Below are 22,420 nucleotides of genomic sequence, written 5' to 3' on the forward strand. Positions count from 1 at the left end.
TACAATTCAGAATTGTCTGAATCCAGATTTAAAATCAGGAAGATGGATCTTTCTGCTTCCAAACTGAGCACTTGATCCACTGTACCACTTACCTGCCCTATTTTTATAAATAATAAATGAGGAAACTGAGATAGACTGTTTAAGTGACTTACTCCAGAGTCACACAACTAATAAGTATCTGAGGATAGATTTGAACTTAACATCTTTCAGAGCTTCAGACCTACATGTTTCGCCTCCTAGATTCCAATAATAATAACTAACACTAAGGTTTTCAGAGCACTTTACGTGTGTTATCTCACCCTTAAGCCTGGGCATAGATTTGTATTTTTAAATCTAATATTCTAGTGATGATGTAGCTCAGTGAAGCATGAAGTACTCTAAACTCTGAAAAAATCAAAGTTACAAGTAAAAAATCAGCAGAGAGGTGCATAGTGAGCACAAGTAGGCTAAAACACATTATCAGTGAAGAATCCAACAGGAAAAGGGTTGTAGCAGATAGATTCATGATTGTAAAAGGAGGGAGGTCAATCTGATGTGAGACCATAGCCAATGTACACACAGCCCATGAGATTCATTAATATGTACCCAATGTCAAGAGATCTGGGCGAAGGTCTCCTGCCTCTTGGATATCCCTGCCCCCATAGATAGTGTGAGGGAGGACATGAAACTACACAAGATGAAAAGTTTGGGATGGATTGTGATCTGCATTGTTGTAGCTATAAACTCATATATCCATTAAAGTATCAAAGAGCGAAGGATCAGCTCAGGAGAGGCTTGGATTGAATGAGAATTTACAGAGTCAAGGTCAGGGATGGTCTGCAGCCAAATCTTCCCATCCCCCCTGATATCTCACCTGAAAACCGAGTTAGCCACCGTCCAGGGACCAAGCGAAAAAAGCTTGTTCGGCACCTACTCTTTCCAAATCCCATTAGAAAGCTTGCCTCTCTTTCTTCTCTTTGTCCTGTTATGCTCTAGTCAGCTTCTCTCCTAATCTTTTCTTTCTGTGTGTGATTCCCTGGCTGTATTATTGGCTATCTATAATTATTATCTCTTATTTATTAATTCTCTAACTTATCATCTGACTGTAACTTATTAATTCTTCAAAATGCTCAGTGATATGCTTGTCTGAGCAATGCAGTGTCAAACAAGGTTTATTAGCACAGCCAGGAAAGAGGCAATCCACAGGGTGGTTTCTCGGTTCGCATTTGGTGGAGGCTGTACATTTTTATCCACATTTGCAGCTGGTATGAGGACAATTGATTTACTTCAGGCAGGGTGGTGGGAAATCTAAGGCTGCTTGTCTTTGGGCAATGCTAATAAGACAACTGTGTGTTTTCTTCAGGTAATGATGGCTCCTAAAATAGCCTATTATCACCATGGTATTTGGAACTCCATAACAACATCACCAGGAAACTTGGGAATCTTGCCCAGCTAAACTCTTGATTCCCTTCCTCGGAGAATTTCCTTCTCTTCTGTCCTGAGGTTCACCTGCAGCAGTCATTTCCATCCTCCCAGACTCTATCTGACTGAAGGATAATAGTCCTAGAAGGAAGGATGGGGGTGTTAAGAGGTCCCCTGAATTTTTCTTTTTTGAGTTGCCACATTTTCCAGAAACGCTGGCTAAAAGAGAGCTATAGCAAAAAGGGTACTGGACTCCAGTTGGAAAGCCATCTCTGCCATTTAGATATGTGACCTTAAGAAAGTCGCTTTGGTGTGAGAACAGAGTCTGGGGGTGATGGTTCACAACTCAGATAAGCTAAACTTTGTTCATTAAAAAATGTTACCTCTAACTAGATAATATTAATCTAAAACAGTGATGTTTCAGGTGGGAATTTTAGGCACTGTGAATAGGGAAGAGCAGGAAAGGAGGCTTTCCTACATCTTCCCAAACTACATGATAAATAAACATATGTGATCCAGTGGTCTCCAAAGCAGGGGCTCTGGTGCCTCTGTGTGTGGGGGTGGGTACATAAGAGCTTCAACTGGAAAGTTGATCTCCGCTATAACCATACCTATCCTATCCCCTAACACTCTTCTGCTCCTTCCTCATGCTGTGCTATGAAAGTCTCAAAACACTCTTCTCCTGAGCCAGGTGTCAGTGCCTCAGGTCAATTTTAACCTGAAGTATCTACTTACAGGAGCAGTGTTGGTACCATTGGGAACATTTCTCACCAACTCCCTGCCTTGAAGTCAATAGTGTGCTGATAAATATTTAATTACAAGTTCTCCAAGAGGAGGGGGAGGTAGGGGAGGAATGGAAGCAAGGCATACTTTTAAGATTAATTTGCATTATTAACATTTTCTCCATCACTTTCTAAAGCACAGATAAGCAACACAACAATAAACAAAACCTTGAATTATAGCATTTGCTCATTTCCAAAGGGGTTAATGCTTACACTGAAAATTTAACAATCAGCTCTTGAGCTCAGATTGGTTCAAGCACACTCCTGCATTTCAGCTCCCTTGCTGTCTGTGTTAACTGTCTCTCTCTGGGAACTGTGGACTCTGCTCTCTGGGAAGAATGACTATTAAGGAAAAGCACCTCATATATCCACCTTTTGTGTTTTACATCAAAGTGATTGACTGAGCAAATATAAAAATGTTATTACATTATCTTTTTCTCAAAACCCTTCTATTGTCTATACTTCCCGAATAGTGTTGGAAGTACCTTTATCCTTCCAATCATGCAGATTTTAACAAGCTTAATGTCATCTCTGAGTTCTTGCTCCCTTCTTCAGACAGCTAAGTGATGCATTAGATAGAGTACAGGATGGGAGTCAGAGAAACTCATCTTCCTGAGCTCAAATCTAGCCTCAGACATTTACCAGCTGGGTGAACTTGGACAAGTCACTTAATTCTATTTGCCTCAGTTTCCTCATCTATAAAATGAGCTGGAAAAGGAAATGCCAAACTTCTTTAGTATCTTTGCCAAGAAAACCCCAAATGAGGTCATGAAGAGTTAGACATGACTGAAAATAACCAAACAGTTACTTTTCCTTTATCCCCATTTAAACGCACATCCAAAATCAGCTGTAACATTCTGTAAGTTCTGACACCACTTCTCTCACATTTATCTCCTGCCTGTTCACAAGGATACCACCCTAATTCAGGCCCATCACCTCTTTCTTAGGCTACTGAAACATCTTACTCTTTGTTCTCCATGCCTCCCTTTAGAACATTCAGAGTTGCAAACATTGACTTTTCCCAAATACCCCTCAGCAGTTACAGGAGGAGTTAATATAGTTTGCAAAGTCTGTAGATTTTAATTTTTAGTTCCATCATTCTGATTCATCCTCCACACACACAGCTGTCAAAGACTCTCCTTAAACACTGTTCTGACCTTGTTACTCCACTCTTCAATAAGCTTAGGTTTCTCCGTATTAATTCTAGAACCAAATATTATTTCACCCTTGTTAATTTCTATTTTTGTGTTTTACATTCTATATAATTATCAATATTACATGCTTTATATAAATATATATATAGGGAATTTGTATGCTTAAAAAAAAAACAAACTGAAACAGCTGTGTTATAAAAGCATTTTGGCAACCAGTGATATAGTGAACTTATCCATAGGGGTGGCTGGTAATGTGATTTGTGACTGGTGTTAGGGAAAGAAATAATCAGTTGGAAGCCCAGGCAAAGCTCAGGTTGAGAGAGTTTTCCTACCTGACATCAGCAGGGTCTTCAGTGACAAGCACATCCGTCTTACAGCTGGCCAGTGGGTTGATAGACAGATCCACGGGAGGTACCACAAAGCTCTTGCTGACTGGAAGCCAGAGTCCCTGCCCCAAGCTATAGGTAGACCTAGAAGAGAAGCAGTCAGCATGGGGCACAAAGCATTGGACTCAGAGTTTGAAGATTTGACTTGGTTCCAATGGGGCCACTTGCTCATTATATGACCTCAGGTAACTTTTTTAATCTCTCTGGGATGCTCTTATCGATAGATCTATAAGAGAGGGGGCTCTGGAGGCTATTAGAGGGCACAGTGGATAGAACACTGGCCCTGGAGTCAGAAGAAACTGAATTCAAAGACCACCTTAGACATTTACTAGCTGTGTCATCCTGAACAAGTCACTCATTGGGCAATTATTATGTAATTGCAAATAGTGTGAATTATCTATTGATATAATGTGTTTTCTGGATGAGTCCTCTCCTCAGCCAGTCCACAAACCCCATGAAGGTAGAGACCATGCTTTATATTTCTTTGTCTCTCTGATAGCATCAGGCATAATGTTTAGCACAGAGAAAGTGCTAACATTCACTTTCCTCATCTTTTAAATGAAGATTTTTAGATCTTTCTTCTATAACTCATAGAGACATTGCAAAAAATAATTAAGGAAAAAGTAAATCACTTTGAAAATTTATTAATAAAATAAAATAATTAATATTAGCAGCATCACCACCAGCAGGAATCTCATGACCAGTTCAGGCCTGTGAGTTGTGTATGGAAAAGATGATTTGGAGGGAGAGAGTTTAAGTTGAAACCCTAATCCTGCTAATCTGTGATTATCAGGGGAAAATAAAAACAAAACACAACCCTCCCCATGCCCAACTACAGATGCCATTAAACCCATATGCCCCAGGATATCTACCCACTCACCTGAGGATCTTTTCAGGTGCTTGCTCCCCTGTCACAAGGTCATATCCTCTTTCCAGTGTTGTATAAGGCCAAGGTCTGTGAGGAAGGAAATGTGGGGAGGAGAACAGAACAGCAAAGAGAGACTTGAGAAAAGAAGAATTTTATCTCTGGATAAATTTTATTCAAGAAAAAAACAGATTTATTCATTTTCAGATTCTCCAAACAAATAAGTATACATATTGGGGGGAGGACAGGTTTTATTAAAAAAAAAAACAATTCTTTACAAATGAATCAATAGATCATAAAATTCCTTTAAATCACATTTATTCATACATTTAACTATTTTTATTTTGATCTATCATATTGATTATTAGGAGATTTACAAACAAAAAATGAATTCATTGACACTCAGATCATTTGACTACTAGAATGGGGAAGGGAGGTTAGGAAACACAGTGACACTATTTAGCTTTGTGATTTTGAAATAAGCCACTTTTCCCTCTGAAGGTTTCAATTTTCCTTATCATAAAGAGGGAGCACTGGTCTCAAAGTTCCATTCCAACTTAAATATTAAACATTCTAAAATGTTTTTAAAAGCCTAATGTTATAACATTCTATGCTCTAAATTCCCTTCCAGTATCATCATTTTATGTTTATCTTTTCCATTAGATTAATTAAATGGGAAAGGGGTTTTATTTATATTTAACTTTTGCAGATTCTCTCTGTTAGAGAAATGAACTTGCTGTGGTATGTATAGAAAAGATCAGTAGGAGAGAAGTGTTGTTGCTGGCCCAAGCCCAGATTTCCCTGGTACTCACCCTTCACTTTGCCCCCAGTCACTCCGCACACACAGGTGTCTGTGCACAGGATCTGGAGCATAACCTTCATGACAGCTGCACTCCCCTTAAAGAGGAAGAAGAAAAGGAAGGTCATGAACATAAAACCTGATAGGTTAAAACAGCAGCATTAATAACAGTGATTCCATTCAATTAACTACTATTAAGCACTACCAAATTTGGGGAATACAAAGATTAAACACAATAACAATACACAATACCTGTGCTAAAGGAGCTTACATTCTGCCAGTGATAATTGCAACCCTCATTTAGTTAGAATGGGCTTTAGAGTTTCCAAAATGCTTCCCTTGAAAATCCCCTGGGAGGAAATTAATATAGGAAATATTAACAACATTTTACAAACGAGGTTTGGAGAGGTTAAGTGATTTGCCAAGATTACATAGCTAGCTGTCTATTTGTCTGTCTGTCTATCTACATATGTCTATAGCTATCTCTAAATAGATATTGAAATATATTTCTATATACATATATGTTCCATATGTACACATGTGTATATATAGGGATGGAATTATTTGTCTATTGTGTACACACATATGTATATGTTTATACATAAATATGAATATGTTTATCTCTTCATGTCTACAAATATCTATATTTAGATAATAAATTTATCTTATATTTATATGTAGTATATATATGTGCATGTTTATTTATATAAGTCTATACACTACATATAGTGTACACATACACATATCTCTATACATGTACACATATGCATGTGTACATATATATATATATATATATATACATTTATATCCCTATATACATATTGACCTATCTATTGTTGTTCAATACATACACGAAAATACCTCATAGAAACCCCCAAAGCATATATCAATGAGTACCAACATTGGAAAAGTTGGCTGATGGAAGAAAGCAAAAAGGTCCTTTAATTGATGCCCTAAGCAGCCCACTCCCTCCCACTTCCAGCTCATCTTCATTTTCCTTCTCATTGCCAACTTTTCTCACAGGTGAAAGAAAAAAAAACTAAACCAAAACAACGAGGAAGGAAAAGAAATAACCATATTATATGCTTTTTATTTTCTGAAATAATTATTATCTCACTTTCTTCTCATAATAATCTCAGGAGGTAGGTACTATTATTATCCCCAGTTCATAGCTGAGAAAACTGAGGCAAAACGAGGTTTAAGTGATTTGCCCAATGTTAGAGTTTCTGAAGCTAGATTTGAAATCAGGTCTTTTTGATTCCAGACCAAATGCTCTACCCACTGTGCCACCAGCTGCCTCAATGACATAAAAGAACTGAGAGAAGACATTAGAAAAGGCTAATTTCTTGGCGAGTAGATTAATAAATAGAACAGAGAGATCATACAAGGAAACTGAAAAATAGATACATTTTTCAGTCTTCCTTCCTTCCTTCCTTCCTTCCTTTGTCTTTCCTTTCTTCCCTTCCTTTTCTTCTTTTTTTCTTCTTCTTAACTTTGATAATTTCATTTCAATACAATTGGTTTCTAGGCATGCAAATTGCCCTATACATAGTGTATCAGATGATTAATTATAATTTAAATGCCAAATATGTACATAGAACACAAAATTGGGATTTATGAAGACTTGTATTCTAATCCTGACTCAGAAATTCACTATCTGTGTGATTTTGGGCAAATCACTCAACCTCCCTCTCTCCCTCCCTCAGTCTCTGGTTACTCATCTGTAAATGAGGATAATCATTGTATCTATTTACAATTAGGAGAATTAAATGAGATAATATATCTAAAGCACTTTTTAATTTTTTTCTTTTTTATTAAAGCTTTTAATTTTTAAAACATATACGTAGATAATTTTCAACATTCGCCTTTGCAAAACCTTGTGTTCCAAATTTTTTTCCTTCCCTCCCCCCTACCCCTTTCTCCTGGTTCCACTTACTTCATTTGGTATCAGTTCATATAACTCAATTATGTTTTTTTTTTTCTGAAATATTCATGGCCATACAATAGTATTTGATTATATTCATATACCACAATTTGTTCAGCCATTCCCCAATTGATGAATGTCACCTTGATTTCCAATTCTTTGCCACCACAAAGAGAGCTGCCATAAACACTTTTGTAATATGGATCCTTTTCCCTTTTTTATGATCTTTTTTTGTCATACAGACCTAGAAATGGTATTTTTGGATCAAAGGGTATGCACAATTTTATAGCCCTTTGGGCATAGTTCCAAATTGCTATCCAGAATGGTTGGAGCAGTTTGCAATTGCACCAATTATATGTTTCAATTTTCCCTTCTATTCTCCAACATTTATCATTTTCCTTTTCCATCATATTAGCTAATCTGATATGTGGAAAGTAATGCCTCAGAGTTGTTTTAATTTACATTTCTTTAATCAACAGTGATTTAGAACATTTTTTTCATATGACTATAAAGAGTTTTAATTTTTTCATTTGAAAATTGCCTGTTCATATCCTTTGATCATTTATCAATTGGGGAATGACTTGTATTCTTATAAATTTGACTCATTTTTCTATATATTTTAGAAATGAGGCCTTTAAGATCCTAAAGGAAGAAAAGTGACCCACTTGTGAAAAAATGTTTCTGGCAGCCCTTTTTTTGGTAGCAAGAAACTGATTGGATGTCCATCAGGTGGAGAGTAGTTGAATAAATTATGGTATATGAATACTATGGAATATTATTGTTCTGTAAGAAATAACCAGCAGGATGAATACAGAGAGACTTGGAGAGACTTAAATGAACTGATGCTGAGTGAAATGAGCAGAACCAGGAAATCATCATACATGGCAACAACAAGATTATACCATGATCAATTCTGATGGAAGTGGCTCTCTTCAACAATGAGATGATTCAAACCAGTTCCAAATGTTCAGTGATGAAGAGAGCCATCTACACCCAGAGAGAGGACTGTGGAAGCTGAGGGTGGACTGCAACATAGCTTCTTCACTCTTCCTGTTGTTGTTTGCTTGTGTTTTATTTTCTTTCTCAGTTTTTTTCTTTCTTGATCCAATTTTTCTTGTGTAGCAAGATAACTATATAAATATGTATACATATATTGGATTTAACATATATTTTAACATATTTAATATGTATTGGACTACCTATCATCTAGGGGAGGTGGTGGAGGGAAGGAGGGGAAAATTCGGAACAGAAGGTTTTGCAAGGGTCACTGTTGAAAAATTACCCATGCATATGTTTTGTAAATAAAAAAACTTTAATTAAAAAAAAAATAAATGAGGCTTTTATCAGAAACACCGGTTGTAAAAATTATTTCCCAGCTGTCTGCTTCCCTTCTAATGTTTGTTTCATTGGCTTTGTGAAAAATCTTTTTAATTTAATGTAATCAAAATAATCCATTTTGCATTTCATAATATTCTCTATCTCCTTTTTGGTCATAAATTCTTCCCTTCTCCATAGATCTGACAGGTAACTATTCCTTGATCTCTTAATTTGCATATGATATCAGCATTTTATTTATGTTTAAATCATGTATCCATTTTGATCTTATCTTGGCATACTGTGTGTGTTGTTGGTCTATTCCTAGTTTTGTCATCTTATTTTCCAGTTTCTCAGTAGCTTTTTGTCAAAAAGTGAGTTCTTATCCCAGAAGCCACAGTCTTTGGATTGATCAAAGTGACTATTTGTCTTGTTCCCTTAATTAGAATGTAATTTCCTTGAGATCAGAAACCATATTCAAATGCAAATTTGTACTCTTTACAACATCCTGTTCAAGGCACACATTAGGTGTTTGGTCAGCATCTGCAGACTGGTGAAGTGACTTCTGCTAGATGGAAAGAAGATGGAGAATTATTTGGATCTTTGAAATTTCCCTGGGAGTTAGTAATCCAAAGGGGGAGGGGAAATGTAAAGTAGCTAATGATGTGCTAAAATGCAACAGCACCTTCATGAAATATTCACCACCTTAAACACGTCTAATATTAAAGATTAAAAGTCCTGGGAGTTGTCCTCACAACTCCCAGGACTGATTTATGATCTGTCAAAAGCCACGGGCCTCATGATTCATAACAGAAGAGGTAAAAACCGTTAACTCTGTAAAGGGGGAAGAGATTCAAGGTGGGGGAGGGCAGCCATTGATTGTCATTTCTGGAAAGAATGAACTTCAAGGTCCCCATCTCAAATTCTAATGACATCATGCCTTCTGCCTCTGCTGACCACTACCAGCTCCTCCCTTTACCCTCCTCTTGCAGAGAATAGGAAGTCTCATTAGAAAAGATTTTTTTCCTCCTGAGTGCTTAACATGCAACTTTCTCTCAGCAGTGAGTGGGTCATTAATTCCTGACACTCATTACATAACAAATATGTATTCTGCAAATGAGAGGCAAATCATATCACTGGCCAAGCAGAGCTGCCAAAGAGGAGAGGAGGTCACTCGGTCTAGGGTAGCCCAGGACACGAGAGGTCTCTGGGACAAGCCACTTTTAACATACCCCAGGGATGCACTTTGGAGGCTGGAGCTTTCCTTGGTGTGCTGGACACAGCCCCTGTGCCCGGGGGCTAATGCCATCCTTTTGCATTCTGTAAACTAAGTTTATTTTGAGCTTCATGGTGATTACTGTTTGCATTCAGCTTGGGTGTCTGAAGCAAGCTCTCCATCAATCCAAAGGATATTGGCTTTATTGACTCCAGTTTCCCATTTTCATGGCTAACCTTGCTGGATGGATATTTGCAACAATGCATTTCATTTTTTTGTAAACTATAAAGCCTCAGGCAGCAGCTGTGTGTTAACTCTTTCTAATGAGAGTACCATTTGTTCCTTGAAGCTTGCATGTAACTGGTGCAAACAAGGAGGCTGCAAAGGGCTGAATGAACACATTTATCTGGCAGATTAGTCTATAAACATGGTTGCTGAGTACTGGATATGAACTATTCCATGTTATTTTTTAAAGATATGTTGTGTAAGGGAGAAGTTTATTTATTTATTTTTAAATTTTGAATTTGTGATAATTCAGTCAGGGACTAGGTCACACTTTACAGCATCTATAAAGAGAGTGTTTTTAAAGAAATTGAAAGCATGAAAGAAATTACAATAGTAATACTGAAAACAAAATCATAGAGCTAGTAGGAAAAAGAGCTCATTTAATGTAATTTTCTCATTTACAAACAGGTAAACTGAGGACCAGAGAAGATGAGGGACACAACTAATTGATGACATTAAGGTAACTAGAATTTAGGTTTCCCAATTCCTAGTCAAGTATTCTTTCTATTATACTCTACTATCATAATATTTGAGATTATAAGCTTTTGAAAATCACTCATTAATATATAGATATAGATATACAGTATACAGATATGATAATATATATATACTGCCTATCTATGATGGATGTTAAATTGCAAAGCAGTTCAGTCATTTTTTATTACAGCTCTGTCTAAAGGGGCTCTAATAAGGAATACTTGCTTAGTTCAGTTCCTGCTAAAATGTGCAGTAGGAAATAATGAAATTATACTTCTTTTTAAATAGTTGCTACTTCAGACTGATTTCACACATTGTAGCATCAAATACACCATATGCTATATGCAATATTCTATGTATACTTGAAAAAGAGATGGCATCAAAAGTGTAGAATACACTATGTTTGGATTGCAGATCCAAGTTTGTACTTGGGTACAAATTGCAGCTACTTACAATCTGTGAGCTTAGGTAAGTCCCTTTCCATCTCTCTGAGCTTTGATTTTCTCATCTTTAAAGGAAGTTAGGCTACTTGATTACTAAGGTCTCTTCTAGTCAGCTTTGAAATAAGTGACATCTTCAGTTTTTAAAAAATAAGATCCACAAACGTTATTTTGGGGTTATAGGAAGAAGAAGAAGGTTTTAGTATCTTTGTTGTGGGAGGGCACTATGGTGTGGGTGGATAAACAAAAAGAACATTGGAGAAATACTGAATACTGGGTTCTAGTTCCAACCCAACATTAAGTATCTGTGCTACCTTTCTGAGATTCAAATTCCTTCCATATAAAATAAAGGGTCACCAACAGTTCTAATATTATTGTGCATTATAATATTTCATGTTGTAAAATGCTTTACTGATTTGTGCTGAATTCAGATTGTTTAAATTCTAAGTTCTCTTCCAGATGTTTCATTTTATGTCCTGTATTCTAAGGAAACTTCAAAGTCTATTTTGTTTGTTCTAAGATTCTGTGTTCTAAAGCCCCTTTTTAGCTCTTTTAAGTTCTGCTCTTGCATTCCATGTTTCTCAGAGTACAGAAACTAAGGGCTTGCTATTCCCCTCTGAGAAAAAAGCCAGTAGTGAAAACCTAAAGTGTGAAGGAAGCCCTAGGTGGCCCAAGTATGCTATTTTATTTCTCCTTTGAGTATAGTTCTGAGATCAAGTGCCAAAATTCCTGAGAAATGGACTTTTTTCAATTTGGCACTAATCTTGCTGGTCCAGAGTTTTGGAGTTTTAAAGCCATAGGCTAGATGAACAGCTAAAAGACTCAAATTATTTTTCCCTCATGGTATGGTCTTGGAACAATGCAAGAAGGAAGTAAGTAATCTGTGCTTCCTAACCAGGAATTTCTATTCTGGGAAAAGTGACTCAGTGCACATTTAGTTGAAAGAGGAGAAAGAAAGATTGGGGAGCAAGGGAGCAGATGTGTGAGTTTATGTGGAGGGGGGTCTACATTGTTGTATTGTTCCCATGCTTCTTAAGAAATGTATTTGCAGACTATACCTTCTAAATATAGAAACTTGGGCAAAATCCTAGTCATCCTATTTTAGTTATAGCTGTGCTAATAAGTAAGGGAAGAAAAGGTTCCTTCTATATTCTCTGACATCTGCATAAGAACCTGATATCTTGGGAATGGCTACATGAATGCCTACAAAATTCATGGCTTCACATGAAGCAAAGTGTACCAGATACCAGCTGACTTAGAAGATTAGTGGATATGATCTTGTTTTTATCACTATCACATGTCCTTGGGGGAGGCACGATAAACCTTCATTTTATTTCTTTTTAAATAACTCAGTTTTCTCTTTTGAGATACAGATTCTAAGAGCATAAGTCTAATTACATAAGGCACTCATAAACTGATCTTATCTCTATCCTCAGAGCTTAACATGCTCATTCCTACTTCCCCCAACACTATGTTCATTATATATATATATGTGTGTGTGTGTGTGTGTGTTTGTGTACATATATATTAATATATGTATATATTTATATATTAATTTTAATCTGATAACTATATATATATATACACACACACACACAAACACATACACACACACACACACACACACACACACACACACACATATATATCTCCACGTTTAGGGTCCATCTCAAGTACTACCTCATCTTGAAGTTTTGTCCAATAATTCCAGGTCGTATTGATTTCTGACTTCTCTGAACTGCCCCCCATAGTGTATAGTGATAAGAACACTGAATTTGAATATATATATATTGATAAATAGATAGATATGCAGACATTTATAGAGTGAACATTTGGTTAAGTACTAGCTTGGTGCAAGGTACTGTACTAAGTGTAGGGAAAATAAAAGCAAATAAAAACACAATCCCCGTTCTCAGGAAACTTAAGCTCTGTTAGGGTAAACAAGATATAAAAGGGATCAAAGGGATAGAGGGTAGAGAAATAGTCCAGTGAGTCATAGGTTGGCTGGGGCAGGAAAAAGAAACTAGGAAATATGCATTTATAAACATGCCTATTACATGTCAAGTACTGATCTAAGCATTTTATCAATATGATCTCATTTGATGTGACAACAGTCTTGGGAGATGTTGCTATTGTTATCTCCATTTTACAGTTGAGGAAATCAAGGCAGAGAGGAGTTAAGTAATTTGCCCAAGGTCTTACAACTAGAAAATGTCTGAAACTAGGCTCTACCTAAGGTCTTCCTGACTACTGACTCAGACCCAGTGCCTTAGCACCAAGTTCCATGAGAGAAGAAACCACGGCTAGAATGAGTACTTCCCAAAACAGACACAGGGAGGGAATCTGCCAATTATAAGAAGAGGTCATGGGGTGGTGGAATAGCCACAAAAGCCTTTGGGAAGGCGATAGAGATGGGATCCAGTTAGTCAGAGGTTTATCTGGGTTTTTAAGGGAGCATGAGTGCTTCCCCTGAATAATTGGAAAGAAATATACCTATCAGGAAGAGAAAGAGACCAAAGGAGTAGAGGTGGGCTGGAGATGGAATGGTCACAGTTAGTCCAGATTTATAATTTGATGGACTAAATTTTGGTCCTATCACTGTTTCTTTCTTTTTTTTTGGGGGGGGGTTAATAGTATTTTATTTTTCCAAATATATGCAAATATAGTTTTCAACATTCACCTGAATTTTTCTCCCTTTTCTTCCTTCTTCCCTCTTCAAGACAACAAGAATTATAATATACTACCACCGTTTCTTAATCCCTGTATGATCTTAGGCAAATCACTTTTACCCTTGGGGTCTCCGTTGGTGGATGAAGGAGAAGATAGTCAGAAGAAAGTGAGCTGTGACCCTCACCATAGGCAAATTTATGGCAGGCCATGTTCAAGTATGGCACAGGATAGGCAAGAATGGATGGATTGTGATTTGTATCATGGAGGGAATTTCCAAATTGATAAGATCAGATATCCTCTTCAGTTATTGAGTAAGAGGAGAGGCTTGGGTTAAATCATCTTTAAAATCCCTTCTGGCTCTAAATTTTAGGTTATCCCATAGGTGACTTATTTGCTTTCAGTTCATTTCTTTTAAGGAACACAGAAACTCTGAAGGCCAAGCCACTGATCCTGCTTGGATTAGCATAAGAGCAAGTACATACATTTCCAACCATCACCAGCATCCCCTGAGTACCCTTGCTGGGATGGCTCAGTGACTTCAGCCTTCCCTGGCTGCTTGCCTGCTTCTCTCTCTTTTTTTTTTTCTGGCTTCCCCTGCCCTGGGCAAACCTTACATACAATTATCTAGAAATTAGTGGCAGAAGAGAAGCATGTGGTGAAGATGATTCCCCTGGAATTATAGAGTTGCCTGAAGAAAGATTTAGGGGAATGAAGAAAATCTTTTTCACAGCCTGGAATAGCAAATAGGCCTCTTACCCAGACACATAGACATCATTGACAATCTGGTTCTGGTGGTAATGGGTTGATGGAGTGATGCTTTGGTAGCTTCTCAGAGTTTGAACTGAAAAATGCTGATTCAGAGGAGAGGCACACCATGGTTAGAGAGGGAAACTGATTAGCTCATCTCAGAGTGAACTTGTGTTTTTTCTACATTGGTCCACCACCTTTGTGTGATTTCGGGTTATGTTGAATTTCAGATTTCCAAAGTTCTTCAGACACACACACACACACACACACACACACACACACACACAGACACAGACACACACACACACACATGATTTAGAGCCAGAAAAAATTTTCAAAACCGAGTCCAGCCCTCTCATTTTACATTTGAGGAAACTTAAGTCCAGGAAGGTGAAATTTAATGGCAGAAACAGAATCTGCATCTGAATCTTCTGCCTCCCAATTCAAAACTCTTTTCAAGGTATCATACTTCTCAAATGCATAGCTAAAATTTCCCCTTTACAGCATCTTTGACACTTGAGTACTTTATTTCTGCTATAAAATTTCCAAGTCATCTATCCTCCAATCCTCTGGCATAATCTCCCTGAATTTTCAAAGATCATTGATCTAGGTTTGTCCAGCCACTGTACCTCTCTGAGCCCTCCCATTTTCACTTGTAAAACTAGATTGTTGAGTTACCTAAAGTCCCTTCTAGCTTGAAAAGTTGTAAACTACATCAATTCTAAGTTCCCCTTTCCACCAGAGGAGAAGGAGCTTCAGGCACATGACTGATTTTCCTTGACCTGTCCCACCTTCTCTTTAACATCCATCCTGGCCCCATCTGTTGCCATCATGCTGAGTGGATTCATTACTTCTGATTCTCTGCTCTCTGCCCTAACCTGATGGAGCTGTCTTCAGAGCTTCCTCTGTGGCAAAGCTGGACTCCCACCAGTTTCTGAAGCAAGTAAAATTTGCCTTGGCAGCCTTCCTACTTCTGTATACAGGGCTTGGGCCCATCTTCCCATGTATTCAATCATAAATCTCATTCTTAGCTATCTGTCAGCTAAATCTTCTATAAAAGATGTTATCTGAAAACAACTTTAGGCATCTCCATCTCAAACTGACATCTTGGCCTTTCTTAGTGTGGTGTATAGAGCAGCAGTTCTTAACCTTTTTTTGTTATACTCTGAAGTATGCTGTAATGTTTAAGAATTGGCTCTCCAAAAAAATGTACAAGACACTTTTAATTTTAATCTGATAACTAACATTTCACCAACATTTTTGTAAATCTAGAAATTAATCCTGATTTGTATTATATGGTAATTTCAGAGATATAAAAACTGAAATTTTAACAATTGATTCTCACAAGCCAATGGGAGCTAGTACCAGCATTCTCCTACTTGGATCTCTTTGAAATGTGAAGCCTAAAGCTACTTCTTTAGTATGTTTTACAATACATAAAATAAAATGTAAAGAAAATGAATTATGTCAAAATATAGTTATCAAAAATATATTTTTTTAAAAATCAATTTCATGAAACTTAGATCATGAATCCATGGTATAAACATTGTGTTTGAAATCAAAAGATCTGGATTTGAAACCAAACTCTACTTTTATTGCCTTTTGAGCTCAGGATAAAATAACCTCTGCCTCAGTTTCCCCATCTAAAAATCCAAGACTGTGACTTCTAATATTCCCTCTAACGCTAACTGTGATGACATAAAAGCATTTTTAATGATGGGATTTCTTATATTAGTCTGAAGGAGTGCATAGGTAAGAAGATTTTCCTCAAAGTTTACCACATAGCTACCTGTTCTATTCCTTTCCCAAAAAGAAGACTTTGAGGGTAACAGTCATAGAAGTCTAGGAACTATGATAGAGGCAAGGGAGGGAGTTGCCTCTAATTGTGCAAGCTCTAAACTTTATTTCTCCTCTGTAGAATCATCAGGATTTCTGAATGATATGGACTAATATTGATATACATTAACTTAAATTTCTAAGATGCTTGAAGATTTACAAAGTCCTTTCTTAACAATGCTTTTTTGAGAGATTAATAGTGCAAGCATTGTTATTCCCATTTTGCAGATAAGAAAACTAAGGGTCATAGAAGATAAATGATGTGTTCATGTTTACACAGAGAAAAAAATAGATTATGCCCTTGAATGTAGAAAAGACAAGATCTCTTCATCCTATATAACTCAAATGTAGTTTTGTCAATGTGCTAGTATTCTGTTAGAAGCCAAATGGCTTTTGGTATACATTTTTCTCCAGTTGTATATATGATAGTGAGAGGAAAGAAAGTAGGGTGACTAATTTTTTTCAGTGCTCTAAAATGGAGTCATAGAAAGAAAGTGGGGTGATTTCAATCTCTAGTTCTCTGGCACTAAGCAAACATATAAATAAATGTGTATATGCACATCATATGTACTCATTTTGTGTGTGTATATGTATACACACAAATACATTAAACATATATGTACTATAGATACACACATACATATATAAATATTTTATATTGACACAATAGACTTCCTAGAAAGTACCTGAAAAATCTCTTTTAGAAGCCAGTTAAATAAAGTTGCTACTTAAGCAAAACTGATTGTCTGATTGTATGTATTATTTTTGATTTATGTTGCTCTTTCTCCCCCATTTGTTAATGAAATGTGCCAACAGTGTTCGTCACAATAGACTAGAACTCTGTTGCCAATTAGAGTTGATTTTATTTATATTATTTTAGCTATCATATGTCCACACACATACATTTGTATACATATAAATATATACATGTGTATATATACATATATATGTACATTTATTAATTTATTTGGGCTTTGATTTTTTTTTCTCTATTAGATCACTTCATCAAAGTCTTCCCATGTTTCTCTAAATTATTTTTTTTCATTTTTAATTAATAAAACCTATTTCTTTCTCTCTCCTTCCCATTGGAAAAGAAAAAGAAAAACAAAATCCTTGAAACAAATAGGCAGAGTCAAGCTCCAAATTTTTCATATTAATCATTCCTTATGGTACAGAGATTTTCCAATGCTGAGTAAATTTTTGTTAAGTGATCTTCTATCCCACTCCTCTCAGAAAGTGCTCATCTTCCAGCAAGAGTCTATTCCTTCATTGTCAGGTAGGTACTATCCATACAACCTTGGCCAAATAACTCTGCCCCTGGTAGTTGCAGTAGTTGGTGCAGTGGATAGAGCACCAGCCCAGAAGTTAAGAGTTCAAATGTAGTCTCAGACACTTAACACTTCCTAGCTGTGTGACCCTGGGCAAGTCACTTAACCCCAATTGCCTCAACAAAAAATAATAATAATACTAATTCTGTCCCACCTTTCTTCATATGAGATAATGTTTCTGCCACCTCTTTGAAAACTATATAAACATCAGCTGCAGTAATTTTCTTTCTCTATCAAATGAGGAAGCTGGACAAGAAGTCCTCTAAGGCCCAGGTTTTTAAACTATGGGTTGTGGAAACCCCCCTTCCCCATGGAGTCTTGTAACTGAAAATGCAGGTTACAAAATGATGATTCATTATTAGTAAATGTTTGACTTGCATACCTATTTTATATACTTATATTCTTGGAATCAAGCTGAAAATTTCTCAGGTGAAAAGGGATCACAAATGGAAAAGGTTTAAGAAAGCCTGCTCTCAAGGTCTCTTTAGGCCCCAAATGTTATGCTCCTTCTGTCAAGTGAGTGCCAGAAGCTCTGAATTCAGGAACTGCTTTTATGCTTTTTTAGTATCACCTAGGATATCTTTTGTCCAATCAGTAATTGATGGAAAGTGGGAGGTGTTGCCCACTTAAAAATCAATGACAGGTGTCATCAATATTTAACATTGGAAAGTGTGGGTGATCCTGACCTATCCCTAAGAGATAAGGGAGCAAAAGAAAGAATTTATGAAGATGAATAAGTCCAGTTGTAGACGAAGGTACTACAGATTCAAGCAGACCCCTCTAGACCTAATGCAATTCTGTTATTTGAGAGAGGAAGTCACAATGACACAATGAGCACTGATTCGGGCAGACCCCTCTAGACCCAATGCAACTCTATTATTTGAGAGAGGAAGTCACAGTGACATAATGACAAAGAAGTCCAACAATGACAAAAATAGTAACTTGCATTTAAAGAGGATTTAAAATACTCAAAGTGCTTTACATATATATACATAAATATGTATACTGCTTTATATATATGCACATATATTGCTTTATACACACACACACACATTAATACTATCACATTTGAGGAAACTGAAGCTGAGGGGAAAATGAATGGAATGAAATGGGGGGGGCATTTACCATGTGTCAACAAATGTAAAAAAAGAATTTTCCCAAGGTCACCCAGAGTGAGAGTGGAGTTATATAGGGGTAGGATAGTAATAATAATAGCCAACTCTCTGGGCTTTCAATGATGGTTTTAAAATCTGCTGCCAAACAAAGGTGGAATAAGCGCTGGAAATCTGGAGATACGAACTCTTAATTCTAGATGTGCAACTGATTAGATGTGTGCAATTTAATTAGCGCCTTAGCATCTTACAGACAGAGTATGAAAGGACCATTTGAGATCACAATTTGTGATGGTGGAGAATATGAGAATCTCTTAGACAGGAAGGAGATCAAATCAATCAATACTTAAAGATAGTAATTCAGGTTAGTCATTGGAAGGTCAAATACTGAAGGACAGAGCTTAAATATTTAGGCCATATACTGAGAAGGCAGGAGCCATTGGAAAATCCCGATAATGGAAAAGACTGGAGGCAAAAGGAGAAGGGTAGGACAAAGGATGAGAGTGATAGATAGTGCCACGTGAACTTGGACAGAGTTCAGGAGATAGTGGTGGATGGAAAGGCCTGGAATGCTGTGGTCATGAAGAGTTAGATACAGCTGAATATACCCATTTATAGAGAAAAGTGAATTTCAGATAGATGAGGACACACATGGAATAATCCTAATGTCTATACCTCAGTGTTCTCATTTAAAGAAGCTAGTGTCTATCTCTTTCTAATTTATATGGCAATTGTGAGGACAGTGACATATGAAAGAATGTTTAAGATGATGTCACTATCAATAAAGCCAGTATTTCTTACAAAAGTGTAAATGGAAATTTTTTTAAAGGAAAAGAAAGGTAAAGGAAGGAAGGAAAAAAGGAGGAAGGAAGGAAGAAAGGAAGGAAGGATGGAAGGGACTGGAGGAAGGGATGGAAGGGAGGAAGGGAAAGAGGAAAGAAGAGAGGAAGGGAGGGAAGGAGGGAAAGAAGAAGGGAAGAAAAGAAGAAAGTTCCAAATATAAAAAGTGACTACTTCCTTTAGAAATGGATTTTTCATTTAAAGGGAATCACAGGGTTTCTTTTGATAGAAGGTACCCCTTTTCTTTCAATAAGATCTAAGTGGGTAGAACCCTTTTAATGAGAAAATTGCCTTTAGCCATATAGTTTAGCAATGGCCCTGTTATTGATTTTAAAGTATTGCCTGGGAGCATAGTGAAGTAAGGAGATCAGGATCACTATCTTTATGTGTCAGGAGTAGGAACTGAATCCAACGCTTCCTGTTTCTAAGGCTAGTTATATCACACCACCTCTCACAGAAAAGTTCAAGGGGATGAATTTATAACAGGATTTTCTTTATTAAAACAACTACAACAACAATACTTTTTTTTTAATAAGTGGGCAAATGTGGGCTAGATGATCTGGAATGGTCCTTTTTATTCTGAGTTGTAAGATGCTAAGTCATTGGTTTAAAATTTATTGGTTCAATGGTTTAATATAATTGAACAACAGGCTGCTATTGCATATATGTTAGACCTCTGTCATCTGATGGTTATATGAATTGTACAAAGTAGGAAACAGCCACATTTTATACTATACTTCATTCATAACATAGCAGAGATGAAAGAAACCTAAGATCTTCCTTTTATAATACAGGAAGCAATGGAGGTCTACAAGTATTTGCTCCTATAAACAAAAGCTATGCAGCTGTCATGATCTGAATTTCCCTTCCAAATTTCCTTTCATCAAAGTGACCATGCTGCTTCAGAACAGCACCGTTTTTTTTTCTTAATACCAGTTACAGTCAGATTCTCAGTCAGCATCATTGAAGAATTGGAGAATTGTCATTTCCCTGGCCCTTTCATCTGGAATATTAAACATTTTACATAATGTGTAAATGTAGCTGAACCGAACTCATTCTCATTTTGCTAATCTGTAAGCCTCATGCTTTTCACTCTCCCTCTTTTCTGTGAGTTTTTTTCCTGTTCTGTATCTCTGCATCTTCTTTTTCTACTATAACTTCTTTTTTTTCTTTATGTCTCTTGTTTTTCTTTTCCATTAGCACTTCTACAAATATCCCTATAAAGTGCTGTTGTTCCCCATTAGAATCTAAATTCTTTGAGGATAAAGATAATTCCTCTTTTATATTTGTATTCACAATGCTGAATACACAGGAAAGACTTAATATATATTCTTCCTTCTTTTCTTTCTTCTTTTATCTTTTCCTCCCTCTCCCCTCCCTTTCCTTCCTTTTGTCCCTCCTTTTTTTTCTCCCTCTTTTTTCTCCCTTCCTCTCTCTTTTCTTTCTACTTTCCTTTCTTTCTTGTTTCCTTCTTTCCCTTCCTCTGTCCCTCCTTCCTTCCCTTCCTCCTTTCCTTTCTCCCCTTCTCTTTCCCTTCCTCCCTTCCTTCCCTACCTCTCCTTTCTTCTTTCCCCACTTTTTCCTCTTTCCCTGTCACTTTTATTCTCCTTGTTTCTCCTTGGTTTTTCTCATTTCCGTCTCTCTCCTTTTTTTTTTCGTACTATCAGTCTTTTTTGTCCTTTTGTGTTTCTCTCTCAGGCCGTCATCATCTTTCCCTACACATACAAAATCACATCTACACACACACACACACACACACACACACACACAACCAGCTTGCCCCCACTTTCCACCAGTGATTGAATAGCAGAGTGGCAAGGGCTGGCATTACAAAGACTCCATTACTTTTACAAAACATTTTACAGTACATTTACTGGTATATGATAGAGAATGATTGTGAATCATTAAAATTAAGCTATGCGTGTCAAAACAGCCTGCAGAACCCATTGCCTGTGAGTATTCTAGCTTTCCTTTGTGTCCTCCTCCACCAAGTAATTTGTACTAGACCATTAGCATGGGAGCTGCAGAGAGTCCTTAGATTTTACCCCAAATTTTCTGGGGTACAGTGTAGGGCTCCTCAAATGTGTAAAGTGCTTCAAGTAGAGATGAGCAGGAGAGAGAAAAGAAATGGCACAGCATGAAATTCACAGGGGCCCCCTGCCTGGTAGAATTGCAGCCCAGTGAAGTTTCAATTAAAAGGAAATTAAACACTGAGTGTACCAAAAAAACAAATAAACCACACAAAAAATTGAGAAATCCTCCCAGAAAAACAAACAAAAATCTCACAGCAAGCCCATCAGACTAGGAAACTTTTAATCATACAATTTGAAACAAAAGTTGGTGATGGCCAGTGTTGTAGGAAACAATAACCCCAATCATTCTAAAAAATAAACCGTTCTCAGCCAAAACTATGGCCTCTGGTACCAGGGCAAATTTCATACACATGAATGGTGTTACTGGAGCATGCTGGAAATATACCCCCCTTCCTCTTACTGTGATACAATATTGCCCTACCCACCTGCCATTATAACTAAAATTCTCTCTTTAGCAACTTGTGCCTTTGGGTTGAAAAATGCTTTCTTGTTAATCTTATCCATCCTAATCCAATAAATTGCACTACCACAAAATCTCCAGAATCTATTCTTTTCAACTTCGCTGTGACAATTTCTGATTAAGCCTCCATTAAATTCTCTCCTAGACTACTGGGATATCTTCCAATGTAATATTCCTGGCTTTATCCTTTTCCATTTCCAATGCATTCTTTTTTTTTTTTAATACTTCACATGTAATCTTCATTCTTAATTCCTCTTATATTCCTTTTTTCTACACACAAATATTATGGAT

At 36.8% G+C, this 22,420-nt stretch overlaps 1 protein-coding gene across 2 annotated transcripts in view; it reads right to left on the reverse strand.

Annotated features, from left to right (window-relative positions):
• Window positions 1-22,420, reverse strand: part of ASTN2 (astrotactin 2) — a 1,134,072-nt gene that overhangs the window by 645,559 nt on the left and 466,093 nt on the right. For both annotated transcript variants that reach the window (XM_051979519.1, XM_051979520.1), the window contains exons 8-10: window positions 5,401-5,485; window positions 4,604-4,678; window positions 3,670-3,807 (exon numbers count right to left, since the gene is read on the reverse strand). In XM_051979519.1, the coding sequence (XP_051835479.1) occupies window positions 3,670-3,807; window positions 4,604-4,678; window positions 5,401-5,485 (298 nt within the window). The remainder of the gene's footprint in view (window positions 1-3,669; window positions 3,808-4,603; window positions 4,679-5,400; window positions 5,486-22,420) is intronic.

The sequence above is a fragment of the Antechinus flavipes genome, chromosome 2 (genome assembly GCF_016432865.1).
Source record: "Antechinus flavipes isolate AdamAnt ecotype Samford, QLD, Australia chromosome 2, AdamAnt_v2, whole genome shotgun sequence".
Lineage (NCBI taxonomy): Eukaryota > Metazoa > Chordata > Mammalia > Dasyuromorphia > Dasyuridae > Antechinus > Antechinus flavipes.